Source organism: Heptranchias perlo, chromosome 19 (assembly GCF_035084215.1).
Source record: "Heptranchias perlo isolate sHepPer1 chromosome 19, sHepPer1.hap1, whole genome shotgun sequence".
Lineage (NCBI taxonomy): Eukaryota > Metazoa > Chordata > Chondrichthyes > Hexanchiformes > Hexanchidae > Heptranchias > Heptranchias perlo.
This window is the reverse complement of record NC_090343.1, coordinates 4,906,776-4,926,483: the sequence shown is the minus strand read 5'-3', so window position 1 is coordinate 4,926,483 and position 19,708 is coordinate 4,906,776. Positions and strand designations below refer to the sequence as shown.

Below are 19,708 nucleotides of genomic sequence, written 5' to 3'. Positions count from 1 at the left end.
TGCACGGGGCCACTCCCCGCGTCACGGGGCCACTCCCCGCGTCACGGGGGCTGCTGTGCGATTTCGGTTTACTTGCCCCCTTGCTTTTGGCACGGAGGAATTAAATTTGGGGTTTGTTCCTATCCTTGAATAGGAACGCATCCGGAAGTGATTTAAGAAAGCTCCGTTAGATATCAGAAAAGAGTGATTAATGCAGAGATACAAGGAGGTGCGTGATGTTGAGCAGGAAGCGAGGCGAGATTACAGCAAGGCAAGATAGAAAGAGAAAATAACTAAAGGGTGCAAATGTGAAATGAAAACAGAAAATGCTGGAAATACACAGAAGACCCATCAGCTCTGAAAGAGCAGACTAGTGAATGATTCAGGTACAACCTGGAAGTAAAGGGAATTAGGGGTTACGGGGAGCGGGCAGGAAATTGGACATGAATTTAGATTTGAGGTTAGGATCAGATCAGCCATGATCTTATTGAATGGCGGAGCAGGCTCGAGGGGCCGATTGGCCTACTCCTGCTCCTATTTCTTATGTTCTTATGTTCTTTCAGCAGAACTGTTTATTCTTTCCCTGCACTTTCACCATACAGTAGAAGGTAGAATGGATGCAAAAGCTTCTTTGTGACATTCTCTGCTTCAAAGCGTTATTGGATCAGATTCCTAAAATGGCTGACTTTGAGGGAGCAACATATGAGAACGTTTAAATAAAGAGCTCGTTCTCAAAAACTTTGCGTAGAGCAGTGAATCCCTCACCCTAGTGCTGCCTATTAAAGACACTTCCAATCACATCTGGTATTTTCTAATTTTCATCATGCTCGAATGCCTAGGTGAAGGAAACACATACCAGGGGGACAGAAGTTACACACCATTCAAACATTCACACTTGCCCACAGTTTGCAAAAACTGCCAATTAATTTTAAAATAACAGGCAGCAAGGGCTCTCTTTATTTAGGTGTCAGCCTTGGCTCAGTGGGCAGCACTCTCGCCTCTGAGTCAGAAGATTGTGAGTTCAAGCCCCACTCCAGAGACTTGAACCCATAATCTAGGCCGACGCTCCCGGTGCCAGTACCGAGGGAGTGCTGCACTGTCAGAGGTGTCGTCTTTTGGCTAAGATGTTGAACTGAGGCCCCGTCTGCCCCCTCAGGTGGACGTAAAAGATTCCCATGGCACCATTTCGAAGAAGAGCAGGGGAGCTCTCCCTAGTGTCCTAGTCAATGTTTAGCTCTCAACCAACATCTCTAAAGAAACAGATTATCTGGCCATTATCATATTGCTATTTGTGGGATCTTGCTGTGCGCAAATTGGCTGCCGCGTTTCCTACTTATAACAGTGATTACACTTCAGAAAGTACTTCATTGGCTGTAAAGCGCTTTGGGACGACCTGTGGTTGTTAAAGACGCTATATAAATGCAAGTCTTTCTTTCTGGTGCAACCTGGAGACATGGCACCGATTTAGTTTCTGTTTTTTATTACAGCCTATGTTTCTCCGTCTCTTTACAAGAGATATAAATGAAAATAGTCCCTCCTCCCAGTCCACAGTTTACGACCCACCGTGAGCAGCTCCGCCTTGTGGCAGAAACAGGACATGACTCCACTACTGCAATTGTAAACAATTTTACAACACCAAGTTATAGTCCAGCAATTTTATTTTAAATTCACAAGCTTTCGGAGGCTACCTCCTTCCTCAGGTGAACGATGATTTCCACATCGTTCACCTGAGGAAGGAGGTAGCCTCCGAAAGGTTGTGAATTTAAAATAAAATTGCTGGACTATAACTTGGTGTTGTAAAATTGTTTACAATTGTCAACCCCAGTCCATCACCGGCATCTCCACATCACCACTACTGCAGGCATTGCAGGCTACAGTGGCTGGACCAGAACAAACGGCACCCGTCAGGAGGTGACATTCGATCTATCTCCAGGGGAGGAGGAGGAGGAGGGGGAGGAGGAAGCAGAAAGAGATGGTTAAATGAATTATTATACAACCATGGTTGTTAACAGCATCAAAAGCACTGGAAGTGCAGCTGGCATTCGAACTGGAGAACTGGGGAAATGGCTGTGATTTAAGGCACTCTCATCTGGGTCAGCAAGTTTAAAACATATTACAAGTTATTTCTGTTTAGGATGTCTGCCACTTAAAGGCCAGCTATTTCTAGCCTGTTTGAAAAAAATTAGAAAAAACATATCAGCGATAGATAAAATTTAATATAGAAATAAAATTTAATATAGAAATTTTGGCACATGGGGAGGTCTTTCTTGCCTGTGCTAAATTAAAACCCCTCTCAGGGGCTGATTTTACACTGAACCATTTCCTGCTTTCTTCCCATACAACAACAGCTTGCATTTAAAATGTAGTTAATGCGGCAGCCAATTTGCGCACAGCAAACTCCCACAAACAGCAATGAGATAATCACCACATAATCTGTTTTTAGTGATGTTGGTTGAGGGATAAATATTGGCCAGGACACCGGGGAGAACTCCCCTGCTCTTCTTCAAAACAGTGTCCATGGGATCTTTTACGTCCACCTGAGGGCAGATGGGGCCTCGGTTTAACATCTATTCAGAAAGACGGCACCTCCGGCAGTGCAGTACTCCCTCAGTACTGCACTGGAGTGTCAGCCTAGATTTTGGATTAACCGGCACCTGCCACTTATCTGCCCATTGTCCCATCCTGATTATGTCCTCCTGTATTCTAACTGGCAGTCTGCTATTCCTCTCCACTTGGTAGTATCAGAAAAACTTTGATATCCACCCTTTACATCTGAGTCCAGGGTTTTTAATCTCCTCTACCATTCCTGATAGTTCATTCCCTGTGATCATCACTCTTTTGGTGAAGAGTTCACTCTTTCCAGATATGTTTCAACTTGTGTCTCCTTATCCCTACTTTCATGGTTTTGTCTGATGTAGTGTTCCATACCATTTACTACCATATGTACCCTTAAAGAGTCAGTCAGTGGGTAGCAGTCTAGCCTCTGAGTCAGAAGGTCGTGGGTTCAATTCCCATTCCATGGATTTTAGCACAAAATCTAGGCTGACAGTCCCAGTGCAGTATTGAGGGAGTGCTGCACTGTCGGAGGTGCCGTCTTTCAGATGAGACATTAAACCAAGGCCCCGTTTGCCCTCTCAGGTGGATGTAAAATATATCATGCCATAAAAGAGCTGGGGAGTTCTCCTGGTGTCTTGGCCAATAATTATCCCTCAACTAACATTAATAAAGAAAACAGATTATCTTGTCATGTACCTCATTGCTGTTTGTGGGACCTTGCTGTCCACTATTCTTTCCTCAACAATCAAAAATAGAGCAGCGAGTCATTCAGGTCTTTGCTTTTTGTGGAATTTGCTGGTTCAGAATGGCTGTAGCCTTTTCCTACATAACTTCAAGGTAATTCACTGAATGTCAAGCATGTCAAGGCAATTCTGAGCAATGAACATGAACATTTTTTTACGCAGTGAGTTGTAATGATCTGGCATGCACAGCCTGAAAGGGCGGTGGAAGCAGATTCAATAGTAACTTTCAAAAGGGAATTAGATAAATACGTGAAGGGAAAACATTTTCAGGGCTATGGGGAAAGAGCAGGGGAGTGAGACTAATTGGATAGCTCTTTCAAAGAGCTGGCACAGGCTAGATGGGCTGAATGGCCTCCTCCTGTGCTGTACCTACTATGATATTATGTGATAAGACGGTGTATAAATGCAGGTATTTTCTTTTTGAATATAATATTAAATGAATCTCTCGTGCAAAACTAATTGAATTGGGTCTACAAACATAGGAATAACAGTCATTTTTTTAAACCAGCAAAACTGCAGTAAAATATATTCAGGAGCTCTGCCAAGGACCCTCACGCTTACTGTACACTGTCAACATTCCAATGTGTATGATACCAGAAAAGGCCATTTGCCCATCAAAACACTCCTTCTACAGTGTATCCACAACCATGTCTATCACAGATTCTTCCTCTTCCCCCCGCCACCCCCGCCCCCATCCCAAGACATACACTTCCTACCTCGCATGTGAATCAAACAGAGCTGTTAACATCTCTACAACCTGCAACCCATTTCCTCAGCAGGTATTGATTCAGATCCTTTGTAAAGGCATCAAACTCACCCAAAATTGACGACTTGTGCTGGCACTCTGCGTTACAGCCTCTTATCTGGTCACTTCTCATTTTGAATTGTGCTCGAGGCTTTGACAGTTTTGTCACTGATGTCCTTTGGATTTTATGCTAATTCACCTGCTTATCCTGACCTTTATCTTTATTTTTCATTGTTCGGAAGAACAGTATCACATCTCCTGCCTGTCTTTTCTTTCCCTGCAGTAATTGCGATCTACACTACTGAGACTCCTCTGCCGCTGTTTTGTCTCATTAGTGTCACTACACACAAACACGTTGACCAAAATTGCCACTTCTGTTGACTGGCGATGAACCCAACAAGATGTAATGAAACATTTGCTGGTAGAAGTGTACGTGTGCAGCATGGAAATACACACATCAGGCCCATGGGGCTCAAATCAAGAGCATAATCTGCCCTAATGTCAAAAACTGAACGATTTAGCTCTTTCAAAGAGCCACCACTGACACAATGGGCCGAACGACCTCCTTCTGTGCTGTAAGATTCTATCATTTAAATTGTGATTACTTTTTTTTTCCGTTGGAGATATTGCCGTAGCAAGTGCCACAGATTTGGAGAAACAAGATTACAGGCTGACACGCTGCTTGCACTTGTTTGTCGTATTTTCATTAGACAGGGTGCAGGGCAGGGGGGGTCCCAGAGGGGAGCAGCACCTCCTTCATGAAAGTTTAAAGGGACATCCTGAAGACGTAGAAGGCGCTTTATGAATGCACGTTCTTTATTTATCTAACAGTGGTCGCCGTGGCTCAGTTGGTAGCGCTCTCGCCTCTGAGTCAGAAAATTGAGGCAGACACTCCCAGTGTAGTACCAAGGGAGTGCTGCACTCTCGGAGGTGCCGTCTTTCGGGTGAGACGTTAAAACGAGGCTCCGCCTGCCCTCTCAGGTGGGCACTAGTTCGAAGAAGAGCAACGGAGTTCTCCTGTTGTGGGATCTTGCTGTGCGCAAATTGGCTGCGCTTTTTCCTACAATACATCAGTGGTTACACTTCAAAAGTACTTCATTGGCTGTAAAGCGCTTTGGGATGTCCTGAGTTCGTGAAAAGCGCTATGTAAATGCAAGTTCTTTCTTTTTTAAGCACTCACCAAAATTTACAGAGGCCTCGTCTCCTGACCCACTTTACATTGTGCTCAAAGGGTAAGTCAAAGGCTGCCCCACAGCACCCACCGAGCCATCTTTTTAAAGAGTAATGAGCTTCCTTACTCACCAGGGGGACTGCCTCTGTGGCACACTGGCCGGAACGAAGAGCGGGTTGGTGTCTTTGTGTGGTTGACGACCTGGACCAGATGAAATCGGCTTCTTTCCTTTCTGTGCCCCTTCTCTGGCCCTCTGCTTTGTGCCAACTAGAGGAGAAACTATTACCGATTCAATACAACTTCGCAGCTCCTCTTCCTTCTTGAAGACTCTGTGGGGGATGGGGGAGAAAGACATATGCATTAGAGCGACAGAAAAAAGGGTTCCGGATAAATCAGGAAAATGACAACTGAGGGGCAGGGGGATTATTGTAACCCTACTGGTGAGAGTGACAAGAATGTCCTGAAAAGTGAGACAGTCGAATTTTTGACCGTAATCCTGGCTGCAAGTATGAAAGTCTCAAAGAGTCGGTAACCAGAGGACACAGATTTAAGGTAATTGGCAAAACAACCAGAGGGGAGATGAGGAGAATTTTTTTTTTAAATACAGTGAATTGATATGATTTGGATCCCACTGCCTGAAAGGGTGGTGGGAATTCAATAGTGACTTTTTAAAGGGAATTGGTTCTATATTTGAAAAGGAAAAAATTGCAGGGCTACGGGGAAAGCGGGGGGGGGAAGAGAAGAGCGGGAATGATTGGATAGCTCTTTCAAAAAGCCGGCACAGACTCGATGGGACGAATGGCTCCTTCTGTGAAACTGCTGTCACTAAGAAAGACATACACAGCGATTCCTCCGACTGCACGCTGACCATAAATCGGAATTACTCCTAGCCGGTGGGTCAATTCCACAGCATTAGTTCACAACTCTGGGTGTGCAGGAGCCTCCCGAGCTCGCTTACAGGTTAAATTAAGTCCAAACGTTCCACACCCACAGACAGGCCCATTACCCTGCATGATGAAACAAGAGCACTCCGAAACTGCCAGGGAAACACTAAAAGGTGCAGTGCAAAAAAAAACTATCTGCGGAGCTCATGGCCCCGATACATTTGAAGAGCTCTGGGGAATAGTCATATTACTCAATTCCTCAAATTGGAGAATTCTTTCTGAGCACTCTGGAAGACAGGATCGATTTCTTGTCTGTGTTGAAAAAACAGAGAAGCTCCTTTTTCTATAATTTCTTTTAACTTTTCAATGTCCTTTCCCCCCCCCCTCATCTGTTTATTCCACTTGTCATTTATTGAGTTTTGACCAGTGGAACATTTTTTTTCTCTGCTACTGTGGAGGCAAGACTACAGTCAACACCAGCAAACAACAACTTGCATTTATATAGCACCTTTAATTTAGTAAAGGCGGCCCAAAGTGCTTCACAGGAGTGTAACCAAACAAAAGAAACTGACACCGAGCCAAAGAAGGAGACATTAGGACAGGTGAACAAAAGCTTGGACAAAGAGGTAGGTTTTAATAAGAATGTAAGAAATAGGAGCAGGAGTAGGCCATACGGCCCCTCGAGCCTGCTCCGCCATTCGATAGGATCATGGCTGATCTTCGACCTCAACTCCACTTTTTCGCCCTATCCCCATATCCCTTGATTCCCTTAGTGTCCAAAAATCCATCGATCTCAGTATTAAGAACGAAACATCATAAGAACGTCTTAAAGGAGGAGAGAGGAGTGGAGAGGTTTAGGGAAGGAATTCCAGATCTTGGGGCCTAGGTGGCTGAAGGCACGGTTGCAATGGTGAGATGGAGAAAGTGGGGGATGCAGAAGAGGTCAGAGTTGGTTCCTGTTTATTTGGGGAACTAGGTCCCCTTTGACAGACTACGAGTTCCCCATTAGAACTGTATTTCACGTTTCCTTCATGTGTGTATTCATCCAGGGATATTAGAAAACAGTGTTGTGACACATGAAATGCACAGTTCCAGAGCAGAGTGTATAAAGACACAGCTTGGTATTAACCGAGAAGATGGTTACATATTCAAATCTTTGAAGGCGGTAGGACAAATCGATAAGGCTGTTAATAAAGCGTATGGGATCCTGGGCTTTATTGATGGAGGCATAGAGTACAAAAGCAAGGAAGTTATGCTAAACTTTATAAATCACTGATTAGACCTCAGCTAGAATATTGTGTCCAATTCTGGGCACCACATTTTATAAAGGATGTCAACGTGTTGGAGAGGGTACAGAGGAGAATGGTACCAGGGATGAGGGACTTCAGTTATGTGGAGAGAATGGAGAAGCTGGGAGTGTTCTCCTTAGAGCAGAGAAGGTTAAGGGGGGGATTTAATAGTGGTGTTCAAAATTATGAGGGGTTTTGATAGCGTAGACAGGGGGAAACTGTTTCCACTGGCAGGAGGGTTGGTAACCAGAGGACACAGATTTAATATAATTGACAAAAGAACCAGAGGAGAGATGAGGAGGATTTTTTTTATGCAGTGAGTTGTTATGATCTGGATTGCACTGCCTGAAAGGGTGGTGGAAGCAGATTTAATAGTAACTTTCAAAAAGGAATTGGATACATATTTAAAAAGGAAATATTGCAGGGCTATGGGGAAAGAGCAGGAGAGTGGGACTAATTGGATAGCTCTTTCAACAAGCAGACACAGGTATGATGGGCTGAATGGCCTCCTTTTGCGCTGTAAGATTCTATGAAGATCTCACTTTCTATTCCTGGTCTGTGCTGATCTAAGCCGGATGGGTGGTACTGGCATCACGACTGGCTTCGGTGCCCATGGGCTACGGGGAGGTGGGGAGAATCAGTTTGGGTTCCTGTCGCACCTGCCAGAAAGTGAAGGCGAATGCATGACAGGCGAGGATAGGATCGGGCTTCAACGTGATGCCCTCGCAAGTCAAAAAGCCAGCTGATGCTCACTCTCTGGGCTCGCAGCTCACGAGGGGCGTCTTGGGTGAGGCACCAGGTGGTGCATGGGGCTCGTGCAACTGCCCCTCAGTGCCGTCGTGGACACGGTACTTAGCATCCTTTTAAAGAAGAAGCACACAATTTGAAAACAATGCTACAAAGGTGTCAGTGTGGCTCAGTGGGTAGCACTCTCGCCTTGGAATCAGAAGGTCGTGGGTTCAAGCCCCACACCAGTGACTTGAGCACATAATCCAGGCTGACACTCCAGTGCAGTACTGAGGGAGTGCTGCACTGTCGGAGGTGCTGTCTCTCGGATGAGACGTTAAACTGAGGTCCCCACTGCCCGCTCAGGTAGATGTAAAAGATCCCATGGCACTATTTGAAGAAGAGCAGGAGAGATCTCTCCCCGGTGTCCTGGCCAATATTTATCCCTCAACCATACATCACTAAAACAGATGACCTGATCATTATCCCATTACTGTTTGTGGGAGTTTGCTGTGCACAAATTGGCTGCTGTGTTTCCTACACTTCAAAAGCACTTAATTGGCTGTGAAGCGCTTTGGGACGTCCTGAGGTCGTGAAAGGCACTATATAAATGCGAGTTCTTTCTTTTTACAATTGTTCTAGTGCAGTTTAATGACGTGCACTCTTGTTCTCAGGTCCTGATCCAGGGCAAGTCAAACCATAGTGCTGGATTACTGGACCTCTGCCTGTGTCAGCCTAATATGGATCCCTTCTGCAGAATGCAGCATTCTGGGCCGGTCGAGTGACCTGAACTGTTAAGATCAGAGCTGCTGCAGGCTGCACCGGGAGTGGAATTATTCTGTCGTGCAGCAGTACCATTCGCTGTCTGATGAGCACAACACATCAGGAAATGAAGAATTGAAACATTACAGTTACGCACACGAGGAGCGCAGTGATGCTGTGTTTCTGAGGGCACTGGTTTGGCTTCCAACCTGTCTTCCTCACAAGCGACTGGGGTCCTTTCAGTCCCAGCTTGCCAGCTCAGACTATCAGACCACTTCCTTCCTGCTGGATTTTAGTGACTCCTCGTGATCCAAAGGGAATAAACAAGATGTTAAAAGGCTCGTTTCCTTTGGACTTCAACTAAAGTGCACTGAATGTCAAAAATTGCTACTGTATCCAGGCAACCTCAGAGGACGCAGCAAAACCGTTTAAAAATGGGAGTTGGGCGCATGTGGGAAGAGCCAGGAAAGCGCCTCCCTGTCTCCAGAATAAGAGGCCATAATTGTAAAGTTATAGCCAGGCCATTTAGGAGTGAAATCAGGAAGCACTTTTTCCACACAAAGGATAGTGGGAATCTGGAACTCTCTTCCCCAAAAGGCTGTGGATGCTGGAGGGGGGTGGGTCAATTGAAATTTTCAAGACCGAAATCGATAGATTTTTTACAGCACAGAAACAGGCCATTCGGCCCAACTGGTCTATGCTGGTGTTTATGCTCCACACGAGCCTCCTCCCTCCCTACTTCATCTCAGCCTATCAACATATCCTTCTATTCCTTTCTCCCTCATGTGTTTATCTAGCTTCCCCTTAAATATTCGCCTCAACTACTCCTTGTAGTGGCAAATTTCACATTATAACCACTCTCTGGGTAAAGAAGTTTCTCCTGAATTACTTATTGGATTTATTAGTGACTATTTTATATTTAGTGAAAACTACAAGTGAAAACATCTTCTCTATGTCTACCTTGTTGAACCCCTTCATAATTTTGAAGACCTCTATCAGGTCACCTCTCAGTCTTCTGACTTTTCTTTTTGTTAGGTAAGGGTATTGAGGGATTATAGAGAAAATGGAGTGGAGGTACAGATCAGTGATAATCTAATAGAAAGGCAGGGCTCAGTGGCCTCCTCCTGTTCCTGTGTACTCTTTACCAGCAGGACCAGTTTGGCAGCTCCCTTTCCCAATTTACTTCTGGCCGCTCTAAAAGCTGCTTGCTGGGGTATGTTTCCAGTACCTCATGGATAAGCACAGGCTATGTCAGCAAGCTATTCAACCAGGAGGGGAACATCACAGCTTAGCCTGATCCTGATTTCACTGAACATCCGATCAGTAACAGCTTTTCTGGGGGGAGGGGGGTGGGGAGAGGGGCGCAGCGACCAGGAATGGGAACTCTGGCTGAGTTCAGACCCCCGTCTAATCCAGGGAGACCGACTGCATCACCTCTACCACCACCCCCGGCTGAGATCAGCTAACGCAGCACAGACTGGGTATCGAACCGGGGACCTACCCGCTCTGCAAGGATCAGCACCACGCCAGGCTGTGCATTTACCAACTGGGCCTCTGGAGGGTTATTAGATCCAGGCTAGAGTTTTTATTTTAATTAAAAAGGTTTCCCTCAGGGGATGTTTTATAGTGGGAAAAGCATGGGCTGGTATCACTGGCGGGGGGGGAACCTGAAGACACTGCATGACTATGGGCTGGGTGAGATTTGATGGTAAACACGGGCTATACCATGTCTGAATGGGACACGCTTGAAGGACCAGCCAGTTTTGATTTTAGAAGCCTATAGACTGGAGGAGGAAGGGAACACTGAAGGAGCCAAGGAGTTCTGCCGTTTGAGGTCCGAGGAAAGAACAAATTAGGGTGGGAAATGGTGCAACGAGTCCTGATTTCAACACGGTAAAGATAAGGAAAGCAAGAGATCCATGCAGGACATATCCAATCGCAAGTAAATGGGTCACCATTCAGAAAGTCTAGGCCCATATTTGCAGCTTGGGAGAGAGAAGTGTGGAAAGTTAAGAGAAGCAATGGCCACAGCAGTAAAAATAAAGACCCCAATATTCCTTGCTATTACCACCCACCATTATTCTAATTGCTAAACTTGATGCACTGTGCAGCAACAGCAGCAGAAACAAGCTATTCTTGTATATTTACCTGTCATATTGCTGCAGATGATCTGCGCTGATGTGGTCATCTAAATTTACTGTCAAATCTACAACCTGTTCAGACTGGCAATTCTGCAAAAAAAGCAAAAAGAATGAACAGATCACAAGATAGAGAAATATGGAAAAGATCGACCATCTCAATTCATCCATCCAGCTTCCCATCACATCTAATTTTTTTTAAAACAATTCCAGGGTTTTTTGCCTTCATTACCCTGCCTGATCTCCATGTCAAGCATTCATCACTGTGTGTGAAGTAGAACTTCCTGACATAGGAACAGGAGTAGGACATTTAGCCCCTTGAGCTTATTCCGCCATTCAATGAGATCATGGCTGATCTGTGAACTAACTCCATATACCTGCCTTAGCTCCATATCCCTTAATATCTTTGGTTAACAAAAATCTATCAATCTCAGATTGAAAATTAACAATTGAGCTAGCATCAACTGCCATTTGCGGAAGAGAGTTCCAAACTTCTAACACCCTTTGCGTGTAGAAGTGCTTCCTAACTTCACTCCTCATAGTCCTGGCTCTAATTTTTAGGCTATGTCCCCTAGTCCTAGACTCCCCAACCAGCGGAAATAGCTTCTAAATTTGCCTTTTGCTACTTTGAAACCTGTGCTCCCTTTTCCTACTGTCCCAATTTATGCTTCAGTAGTTTTTGGACTTACCTCTTCGATACCCACTCAATTTTAAATACCTCAATTAGGTCCCACCTTGTCCCCTCCTTTCATGGATGAAAAACTCCCGTCTCTCTAGTCTTTCCTCATAACTTGGTCCTTTGGCATTAGGGTTTAGCCTCATGCTCTTCTCTGTACGATCTACAGGATCTGAATGTCTCCCTTACGTCTCCAAGACCAAAACTACACTCAGTACTCAAGGAGTGGTCTCACATTTCTGGCATGACTTCCTCCAACTTGTACTCCACTGCAAAATCCTGTTTGCTTTGTTGATTGTTGCTCTGCAGGGACCGAGTCTACTATTGTATTTCCTACATTACAACAGTGTCTACACTTTAAGAGTACTTCATTGGCTGTAAAGTGCTTTGGGACATCCTGAGGTCGTGAAAGGCGCTATATAAATGCAAGTTCTTTTTTTCTTTACTAATAGCCCTGGATTGCTTTCAACTTCGCTGTTGGCTTTTTCAATGTCACTTGTAGAGTATGCACTTCAGACATTCTTTTTCATTTTATATCTACACTGAATTCCATTTGCCCACTCGCTTTCTAGGTCTTTGCCTATTCAGATTGAACCCCTCCTTACCCCCACCGCTAATTTAATATCATTTGTGAATCTGAGTAGATTAATTATACACTTACCATAACATTAATGATCAGACTGGCATCCACGGTGATTGCCTTTAACAGAAGTTCTTTCTGATCATTCTCTGAGCGATAACGTAGCGTGTACAGCTCCTGATTAACATTCCAGCCCGCAGGCAACAGCTCCTTCTTCCTCTCGTCAGTGGAGGCCTGCAACGGGGTGGCAAACACAATTTCTCTCAAACCGACAACGTCTCAATGTGAAATATGCCCCCGTTAAGGGTGAAAGTTTAATTTCACTCACCCATATCCCCAATTATTTTTTAAATTGCTTTCAATGCTGCATTTACACTACATTCACCCTGATGCATTTAAGGGGAAGCCAGACAAGTACATGAGGAAGAAATGAATAGAAGGATATGTAGATAAGGTTAGATGGGGTAAGGTGATAGGAGGCTCCTGTGGAACATTGACCTGTCTGTGCTGAAACATTCGATGTAAAGTTTGATGGTGTCAAGCAGTTTCGGCTAAACCCATTGAATTACAGACTCTACAGCACAGGATCAGATCTATGCCAGTGTGTATACTCCACATCAGCCTCCTCCCACACTAATTACCACTTCCCACCTTGCCCTCATATCCCTCCAGTCCCTTCTCCCTCATGTAAGCATCAATCTTCCTTTTACATGAATCAGTGCTAGCTGCTTCAACAACTCCATGTGGCAACACATTCCACATTCTCACCACTCTCTGTGGAGAGAACTTCCTCCTAAACTCTATTTGATATGATAATGGCTGCCTTATATTTATGTCCCTTTGTTCTGGACTCACCCATGAGTGGAAATTATTTCTCCACATCCACCCTAACGACTCCCTTCACAATTTTAAAGGCCTCTATTGGTTCTCCTCTTCTCTTTTCCAGGGAAAAGAGCCCCAGCCTGCTCAATCTTTCTTGATAGTTGCATTAGCACCTGATTTACACAACTTGGAAATCAGGAGCTACAGCACAAACTCACTCCAGATCAAAGCAAAGTCTGCAGTAGTCTAGGGTGCTATTCACAGCCTGTCTTATTGTTGGGGCCTGTCACTGGGAAATGGAATTCTTCCCACTTAACTCCAGGTAACCCTGTTACCTAATGGGAAGTTGAGTGGTCCTTCCTGGACAAGCAGCAGAAAGATTACCAGTTCTCTGTGCTGCTTGGTTCTAACTGATTAAATTCCAGCAGTACCCCTGTGCACACTTCAGTGTCCCATAGCCTTGGCTGTGCCTAAGCTTTCTGGACTTAGGTAAGTGGGGTGTACATAAGTGTCAGTCTTGGCTCAGTGGGTAGCCCTCTCACATAGTGAGCCAGCAAGTAATGGGTTCAAACCTCACTCCAGAGATTTCAGCACAAAATCCAGACCGACACTCCAGTGCAATACTGAGGGAGTGCTACTTCGGATGAGAAGTTAAGTCGAGGGCCCATTTGTCCTCTCAGGTGGATGCAAATGATCCCATGGATTATTTCGAAGAAGGGACGAGGAGTTTTCCCCGGTGTCCTGGACAATATTTATCTCTCAACAAACATCACTAAAAAGGATTATCTGGTCATTTATCTCATTGCCGTTTGTGGGATCTTGCTGTGTGCAAATTGGCTGCCGCACTTCCATTATAACTGCGACTATACTTCAAAAGTCCTTCATTGGCTGTAAAGCGCTTTGAGACATCCTGAGGTCATGAGAGGCGCTATATAAATGCAAGTCTTTATTTCTTTAAAGGGAGATAACGTGCAATCTGTAATTGGCAAACACAAACCCCTCCACCTCCCTCTCCTCCTTTAAGACCCTCTTTGACCTGGCTTTTGGTCATCCTTCCCAATCTCTCCTTTGGCGTCCATTTTCCACTATGCCTTGGTACGGTTGCCAACTCTGGTTGGACCGTATTCCTAGATGTTTCATCACACAACCTCCCACCTCCAGCCGCCCCGCCCAGTCAAAGCCTTTTTTTTAACCCCGTCTACAGCATTTTTATAACTAATAAATTAAAATGTTCAATGAAAAAAAACATTTAAAAAAAAAGTGCCCCATATGATTTTACTCTCTGGGTTACTCGTAGCAGTGTTCAGGAGATTAATCTTTAATTCCTGGAGACTCCAGGACAATCCTGGAGGGTTGACCAGAAAGAAAGACTTGCATTTATATAGCGCCTGTCACGACCTCAGAACATTGTTAAGTGTAGTCACTGTTGTAATGTAGGAAACGCGACAGCCAATTTTGCGCACAGCAAGCTCCCACAAACAGCAATGAGATAAATGACCAGATAATCTGTTTTTTAGTGACGTTGGGGGATCTCATTTCCTATGTTAAAGGCGCTCTATAAACACAAGCTGCTCCGCTCGAAGACTCTTCAGCAGGAGGGGGTGGAGACAGGTGTCCGTGGGACTGGAATACCTGCCCAGGCAGATCGCCACCCTCCGCACCTGCAGGTTCGAGGCGATTCCCTCAGGAGGATCGCCACCCTCCGCACCCGCAGGTTCGAGGCGATTCCCTCAGGACGATCGCCACCCTCCGCACCCGCAGGTTCGAGGCGATTCCCTCAGGAGGACCGCCACCCTCCGCACCGGTGGGTTCGAGGCGGTTCCCTCAGGAGGACCGCCACCCTCCGCGCCTGCGGGTTCGAGGCAGTTCCCTCAGGAGGACCGCCACCCTCCGCGCCTGCGGGTTCGAGGCAGTTCCCTCAGGAGGACCGCCACCCTCCGCACCTGCGGGTTCGAGGCGGTTCCCTCAGGAGGACCGCCACCCTCCGCAGCTGCGGGTTCGAGGCGGTTCCCTCAGGACGATCGCCACCCTCCGCACCCGCAGGTTCGAGGCGGTTCCCTCAGGAGGACCGCCACCCTCCGCACCCGCGGGTTCGAGGCAGTTGCCTCAGGAGGACCGCCACCCTCCGCACCCGCAGGTTCGAGGCGGTTCCCTCAGGAGGACCGCCACCCTCCGCACCCGCGGGTTCGAGGCGGTTCCCTCAGGAGGACCGCCACCCTCCGCACCGGTGGGTTCGAGGCGGTTCCCTCAGGAGGACCGCCACCCTCCGCGCCTGCGGGTTCGAGGCGGTTCCCTCAGGAGGACCGCCACCCTCCGCGCCCGCGGGTTCGAGGCGGTTCCCTCAGGAGGATCGCCACCCTCCGCACCCGCGGGTTCGAGGCGATTCCCTCAGAAGCAGTGGAGAGGAGGGGGGAATCTTACATTCCCCATCCCTCAGCAAACAGGGCTTTTACAATCAGTGTGACTGGGGCTGCCCAACTACCTGAGGCTGGTGCACCTGTCCAGCTCAGGTGAGGCCCAATCGCCTGTGAAGGGGGGGGGGGGGGGGGTGAAGGGTGGTGGGAGCAGGCCCAGGCCCCACTCCAGGAGCAGTTTCAAAGCCCACTCCCACAGGTAGGCGAGCCGGGGAGGGCGGAGAGACGCGGGTCCCGGGGCCCGAGGCCCGCTCCACCACCATGTCGCACTTTCGGTTCCTCCTCCCCCATCCTGGGCGACCTCGGGGCTCGGGCCTGGTCCTCCGAGCCCCGGGCCTGGTCCTCCGAGCCCCGGGCCTTTCCCCCTCACCTGGTCCCCGGTCCCCAGGCACTTGAAGCCGGCCCTGACGAGCTCCCAGTGGATGAAGCAGATCAACGCGTCCTGGGCAGAGACCACATCGCGGGCCACCGAGTGGTACAGCAGCTCCAAGCCCGCCATGCTGCGGGGGCGCGCGGGACTCGGGCGCGCGTCTGAGATGCGGGAGCGCGCGGGGGCGGGGCGGGGGCGGGAGCGCGCGCCGAGCCAAGAGCCAAGTCACTGGGGCTCCCACAGCAGCCAATGGCCCCAAAAAGTTGGTAAACAAAAAAAAAATTATAACCGAAAATAACTTGTGTGTTGTTAATAATAATAATAATAATAATCATCGAAATACTTGCATTTTACACCCAGAACCCTCGACAGAGCAAGAACCCAGGGGTCCCCACCGAGCGCGAGTTGGGGAAAGAGTTGGGATTGGGGGGGTTGCCAACCCTCCAGGATCGCCCGGGTGTCTCCACCAGTTACATCGAGTCGACAGCACAGAAACAGGCCATTCGGTCCATGCCGGTGTTTGTGCTCCACACGAGCCTCCTCCCTCCCGACTTCATCTCACCCCATCAGCATATCCTTCTATTCCTTTCTCCCTCATGTGTTTATCCGGCTTCCCCTTAAATGCATCTACACTATTCGCCTCAACTACTCCTTGTGGCAGTGAGTTCCACATTCTAGAACGTAAGAACATAAGAAATAGGAGCAGGAGTAGGCCAATCGGCCCCTCGAGCCTGCTCCGCCATTCAATAAGATCATGGCTAACCACTCTCTGGGCAAAGAGGTTTCTCCTGATTTCCCTATTGGATTTATTAGATCTTATATTTATGATCTCTAGTTTTGGAATTAAAGATTAATCTCCACGACACTGCTACCTGCAACACCTCGGGAGAAAAAAGACCTTAGAGGGTAATTTTAAAAATTGCGTGTGTTTTTTTAATTCATTTTGAAATAGATAGCTTTGGTGACCGACTAGATGTGGGATCTAGATGCTCATCTCATGGTCAAGGAGAGGGGGATAGAAATGGGGCTAAGGTATGGAGTTTCTGGTGAGGTTGGACCAGATGGCCTCAGTCTTGCTGATATCCAAAACTTTGCTGCCCATATCCTAACTCGCCCTAATTCCCGTTCACACATCACCTCTGTGCTCGCTGACCTACATTGGCTCCCAATCTGGCAACGCCTCGATTTTAAAATTCTCATTCTTGTTTTCAAATCCCTCTGTGACCTCGCCCCTCCCTATCTCTGTAACCTCTTCCAGCCCTACAACCCTCCGAGATCTCTGCACTACTCCATTTCTGGCCTCTGGCACATCCCCGATTTTAATCGCTCCACTAATTGGCCATAAGCCAGGAATTCCAAGCCTAGGCCATAAGCTCTGGAAATTCCCTCCCTAAACCTCTCCGCCTCTCTACCTCTCTCTCCTCCTTTAAGACACTCCTTAAAACCTACCTCTTTGACCAAGCTTTTGGTTATCTGCCCTAATATCTCCTTATGTAACTCAGTGTCAAATTTTGTTTGATAATCGCTCCTGTGAAGCGCCTTGGGACATTTTACTACGTTAAAAGTGCTATATAAATGCAAGTTGTTGTTGACCTTTAAATTTTTTTTTGCAAAAATATTTTACAATTATATATTTTATAGTGTTAAGTATATTATTGTGAGCAGTTTCATTGGTCAACGATCTTTCAGATCTGTCATTTTCTAGCACTTTCCTTTGCTGCAGCTAATCATGTGACCAACTGTGGTGTTTCACATTTGATTGACCGGCTCCTGGACCATTGTTATTAAACGGGGATTCAGCAGATTTCTGTTCCCTGGCTTCTGGTCACCATGTGACTGTGACCAGGAATAACATCAGAATGACTAAGTGATATCATGTTCCAACTTATTCTTCCTGGGTGGTAAGAAAAAAATTCTTTTCAAAAGTATTTTGCCAGGGCCGTAAGTGGAATACTAATTAGGAGGGAAGCATGTATCAATATTTTTTCCTATTTAGTATAAAATTAATGGAGATTTATCATAAAGTGAAATGAGATATATGTGTAGTACAGGCTGACGAGCAAGGGATTAGGAAAAAGCATACAAATATACTGTTAGATATTGTGCAGAGTTCTAGTCCAGGGCCTGGAGTTCCATTTCCATAATGCAACAAATTTACTGAAGCTCTGGAATTACCGTCTTAAACTCTCTGCCTCTCTCTCCTCCTTTTAAGACACACCTTAAAACCCACCTGTCCCAATATCTCCTTATGTGGCTTGGTGTCAAATTTTGTTTGGTAATCGCTCCTATGAACGTTTTGCTACATTAAAGGCGCTGTATAAATGCAAGTGGTTGTTGTAATTATTATTCATTCTCGGGATGTGGGCATCGCTGGCAAGACTGGTATTTATTAGCCATCCATAGTTGCCCTGTTGTAGCAATTCAGTACAACTGAGTGGCTTGCTAGGCTACTTCGGAGGGTAGTTAATAGTCGACCATGTTGGTGTAGGACTGGCCAGACCGGGTAAGGACGGCAGGTTTCCTTCCCTTAAGGACATTAATGAACCAGTTGGGTTTTTACGACAATCCGACAGCTTCATGCTCACTTTTTATAAGCTTTTTATTTACAGTTTTTTAAAAAAAAACTGAACTAAGATTCTCAAGTTGCCATGGTGGAATTTGAACTCACGTTCTCTGGATTATTATTCCAGTAACATAACCACTGCACCACCGTATATCGTATCACTGACTCACTGTAAAAATATGACACACTTTACTGAGTTCTGAACCCCCATATGCACTGTGACAGAAAGAAAGAAAGCAAAACAATCATGATCTATCAAAGACAAAAATGCTTCACTTCTGTCACGATATACGATCGTTTTTTGCTTTCGCAGGCCGCACGCGCTCACTCAGACCCGATAGTGACCAGGGTCTTCATTTTGCTTTTTGAGCAGTGCAACTTTGCGCAAGTCCGAAAATGAATGGGATATATCATACATCGTAGGTGAGTGAGAGTGGGTGTAACATCGACCACCACCGCACTAAACACAATCCAACAACAGAGGGCAGACTTTATGCACAAAATTGTCCCACTGTTCTTACCAACCCCAGTGAATCTGCAGCTGACTAACTCTCTAAAGTTCATACACTGAAAGAAAAATATTCAAGATTCTGTACAGGTTTAATTGTTAGCTGCATACTCTAGTTAAGGTCTTCCTGATGTAATCGAGGTGTTTAAAATGGCGAAGGGATTCGATAGGGTAGATATGGAGAAACTATTTCCTCTAATGAGGGAATTCAGAACAAGGGGAAATTTTAACCTGCAGTTCGGTCAAAATGCTTAGCGACTTACGTCGGTGGGTAGGTATTTGCCTGCTCCGCCTGTGCATTACGCATCGCCTGGCTAGAGAGGAAAATCTGGAGGGGACAATTGCACATTCCTAACATTAAATTAATGGAAGGAAAATCAGGCATGTTCTGTAGCAGACAGGTCCCCTCCCCCTGCCTAATTTTTCACTCTGTGCTCCGACCAGGTGAAGCTTAATGCCCAGGAGGTAAAGACAAAACTCAACACCCAGATGGTAGGAACAGGAGGAGGCCATTCAGCCCCTCAAGCCTGTTCCGCCAATGTATTAGATCATGACTGATCTGCGCCTCACCTCCATTTACCCGCCTTCGTTCCCTATCCCTCGATACCCTTACCCAACAAAAACCTATTGATCTCAGAACTGAACATTTCAATTGACCCCCAGCATCCACAGCCTTTTGCGGGAGAGAATTCCAGATTTCCACTACCATTTGTGTGAAAAATGTTTCCTAATTTCACTTCCAAATGGTCTAGCTCTAATTTTAAGATTGTGCCCTCTTGTCC

The 19,708-nt window shown here is 46.4% G+C and overlaps 1 protein-coding gene across 1 annotated transcript in view; it reads right to left on the bottom strand.

The window, feature by feature from the left end:
• Positions 1-16,021, bottom strand: part of psmf1 (proteasome inhibitor subunit 1) — a 36,398-nt gene extending 20,377 nt beyond the window's left edge. Inside the window, exons 1-4 of the mRNA XM_068000207.1 lie at positions 15,856-16,021; positions 12,331-12,483; positions 11,004-11,086; positions 5,326-5,523 (exon numbers count right to left, since the gene is read on the bottom strand). Coding sequence (XP_067856308.1) covers positions 5,326-5,523; positions 11,004-11,086; positions 12,331-12,483; positions 15,856-15,984 — 563 coding nt within the window. The 5' untranslated portion in view covers positions 15,985-16,021. The remainder of the gene's footprint in view (positions 1-5,325; positions 5,524-11,003; positions 11,087-12,330; positions 12,484-15,855) is intronic.
• Between the last annotated feature and the right edge of the window lie 3,687 nt (positions 16,022-19,708).